General features: G+C 33.1%; 1 protein-coding gene across 2 annotated transcripts in view; it reads right to left on the minus strand.

The window, feature by feature from the left end:
- The window catches only part of LOC106457238 (synaptotagmin-5-like), a 36,806-nt gene that overhangs the window by 24,557 nt on the left and 8,751 nt on the right, over positions 1–3,498 (minus strand). Inside the window, exon 1 of one of the 2 annotated variants that reach the window (XM_022383074.1) lies at positions 1,709–2,514. The exons of the other annotated variant lie outside the window; for it this stretch is intronic. Coding sequence (XP_022238782.1) covers positions 1,709–1,774 — 66 coding nt within the window. The 5' untranslated portion in view covers positions 1,775–2,514. Of the gene's footprint in view, positions 1–1,708; positions 2,515–3,498 lie in introns of those variants that run through there. 2 annotated transcript variants of the gene reach the window in all.

Consider the following 3,498-nt stretch of genomic DNA (forward strand, 5'->3'; position numbering starts at 1 on the left):
TAAAGGCCTAGCTTTCATCATACTTTTGTTGTAGTAAATATATTTCAATTTATTGGTTAATATTCTATATTTGTATTATTAATTATAGTCATACAGAAAGAGAATTGAAAATGCAATTTTCATTTCATGAAAGAATGTTTTGGTTAAATTTATAAATCTACTGGCTATGTGAAGTTATTAAAAATAACAAGAGTGCAACTAATAATTTTTACCAATTGTGCCGGGGGAGCATAATGTATTAAAAACACTCTTCTAGATAGCTCATAAGGACAATTTTCCAATTAGCTTGATAGGATACTTTTCCAAATAGCTCCGTATGGCACTCTTTCAAATATATCAGCAGGACACCCTTTCAAATAGCTTAGCAGGACACTCTTCCAAATAGCTCTGCAGGAAATTCTTCGAAATATCTCAGCAGGACACTCTTCAAAATAGCTCAGCAGGACACTCTTCAAAATATCTCAGCAGAACGTTCTTCCAAACAGATCAACAGAAAACTTTTCTAAATAGCTTAATAGGACACTCTTCCAAATAGCTTAGTAGGGCACCCTTCCAAATAGCTCAGTAGGGCACTCTTCCAAGTAACTCAGTAGGGCACTCTTCCAAGTAGCTCAGTAGGGCACACTTCCAAATAGTTCAACAGTACACTCTTCCAAACAGATCAACAGATCAAATAGCTTAGTAGAACATTATTCGAAATAGCTCAGCAGGACACTTTTCTAAATAGCTCAGAACCATTGTCTCGAAATAAATAGAACGTGTTTTTGAAACTACCTCTGGAAAATGAAACCTGTGGATACTTTTTGATAGTTTAGCACCATTGTATTGAAACAACATATAGTTTTGGAACTTCTTCTTAAGAAGAAATAAGTCGACGGCCACACTTCCAAATAGTTTATACCCACAAAACCCCATTAAATGAAAAAAATGACCTTACTAAATACATCTGTAAAGTTGAATTGAAAGTGTTAAAATACATATTTTAAATATTTCAATACCACAGTACCCATATAACAGCAGACATTTGAAAAGCATATTAAATCAAATTTAAAAAAAAATCATTTTTGGTAATTCTATAATGATGGTTTTCTGTCCCTAAGTGATTAATCCTAAAGTAGTAAGATTGTTTGAAGAAAAGTGTGACAACAACACTAAATAATTAGCGTAGAGTGAGTATCAAATACGCGAAACTTAATACAGTAATTAATGAATGCGAAACCAGAAAGTCTTTGTGTGTTTCTATAACATTTCACCAAATAAACTGTCTGAAAACATTCTTGAAAACACATAATCGCTTGAACTGAAACACTAGAAGGCTATTTAAAGATGTTTTAAGGAAAGGTTATCGTAGTTTAAGATCAAAGGAGAATACTATTTAAAGGCGAAGCGCGTGGAAACTGGTAATTAATTATAATAAAATTATTAAAAAGATGGAAAAAACACAACTGCTATATACCCTAAATAACAATTTGAATAAATGCCTATTTAGAAGAGGCAAATCAGAAACCACAAAATAACAAATGGCTAAAAGCAGCAGTAACCGAAAAATAATAAAAAACGAACATTTCTAAGAATTTAAACTCTAAGTTAATAAGATATGAGAAACAAGTTTTACATATCTAAGTTATTAGTTGGTGTTCAGTATATCTTTAACCACACAACTCTAAACTTCAACAGAATTAATCAGGGATCGTATATTGAAACTCACCCTCATAATCACTTCTTTCCATACTGTTGTACAACCGTCTGTTGAGTGACTTTTTGGTGTCATCATAATCTCTGTTTAACATCCAAATTGTTAACAGCACCCACTACCTTTGTGATTTAATTAACACACGAAAAGTTCTTAAATATCTTTAAAAAACTGTGAACTGTTTCATCAGCTCAAAGTACTGTTTTAAACCAATACACAAAGTATTCGATTTTGATAGGGTCGTAATATCATACAAGACTTCTGAATTTCATGGTAGCTGTAGCCAGTAAGTTGAAACGAATCTCCTCAGGTAATAGACCGAGTTGAAGCTAATCTCTTCAGTTAATAAGTTGAAGTACCAGTTGAAACAAACCTCCTCAGTTAATAGACTGAATTACAAGTTGAAGCGGATTTCTTCAGTTAATAGACTGAAGTACCAGGTTGACTAATAAAACGATTCGTCTAACAAGGGCGATTGCATTAAAACCATAGCTATCATAACACATAGTTGAGAGAAACAATGTACACTAGACTCGCCACTGTTTCTTTGCATCTTACGCGTCGGCTATTGTACAGGCGTAAGCCTAACTAGGTACTGAAAGCAACAGGGGGACGTTCCCTTGGTCTTTGAATAAAGTGATTGCAGTGACTATGCGTTCTTACTAGCCTTGCTAAGCCTTTTTGTAGTGTATGTACAAACAAGAAGCCTGGCAAAGAAATGACGTGATTACTATCTACATTTTAAACTAATCCAATTCTAACACGAGAAACGACTGCTATACCTCAAGGAATGCAGCAAGAGACTAAGACATTTTGGGCGTGTAAGATGAGAGTGCATTCATCAATAGATGAAGTCTTAAGTACGTCTAGATAGCGAGAGATAACGCGCACACCACCAGTGTCCGTGATCGCAGGATCAGAGGATACTCATCGTTCAGAAAAATAAGAATGCTCGAACACCTGAAGTCTACCTTATTAACGCTTCCGTAGTTTCTTAATTGATATTTTTACTTTTTAAAGTCAAAAGCATAAACATTTTGAGGCCTTTGATAACAACTTTGATAAATAATGGTCTGACACGGTGATGAACGATTTTTTGTTACAGTAACAGAAGGTCTGCTTCTGTGATTAGATGTTTTAAACACGTGACATTTATTGAACTGAACTCCATGAATGATAAATGTTTCAATAATCAGTCACTCGTAAAAACATAGAAATACAAGGAAATTTGTTGTCAGAATATTTAACAAATATTTCTGGTAGCTTGATAAATGATTAGATTTGGTATTCACACTGTAGGTTTAACACACTTTTAAGGTAAATACATTAGAAATATTATTTTTTTAAGAGGATGATTGATGACAAAAACGTTAGGCATGTAAATAGAAATTTTCAGTCAATATTCATGAAACTCCGTAGATTTGACCCTGCCTTCAATTACGTCATGAAGTAGCCAGACGAACACGACAGTAATAACAATCTGTTATTTACTCACCTAAATAAGATTAGAATGGTAAAATAATTATACATTCTAAATTATTAAACTACACTCTCTAAGTTACCATGGTATAGTTTGCTGTTGTTTGAAAATTCATCTAGTAATTAATATCAGAATTAATTAATTAATTATGTGTGAGTTTAGTCTGATTATACAGGCCTGCTGTAGTTTTATTGTTCTGAAATTTTTACATGTTCTACAGTAATTCCTGTACGCTGAATCCGAAAATGATATTTATTTTTTGTTCATCGCGTACAGATCTTTCACAAAATGTCATAACGCAGTACATGATTATATTGGAGAAGTT

Source organism: Limulus polyphemus, unplaced genomic scaffold, assembly GCF_000517525.1.
Source record: "Limulus polyphemus unplaced genomic scaffold, Limulus_polyphemus-2.1.2 Scaffold306, whole genome shotgun sequence".
Lineage (NCBI taxonomy): Eukaryota > Metazoa > Arthropoda > Merostomata > Xiphosura > Limulidae > Limulus > Limulus polyphemus.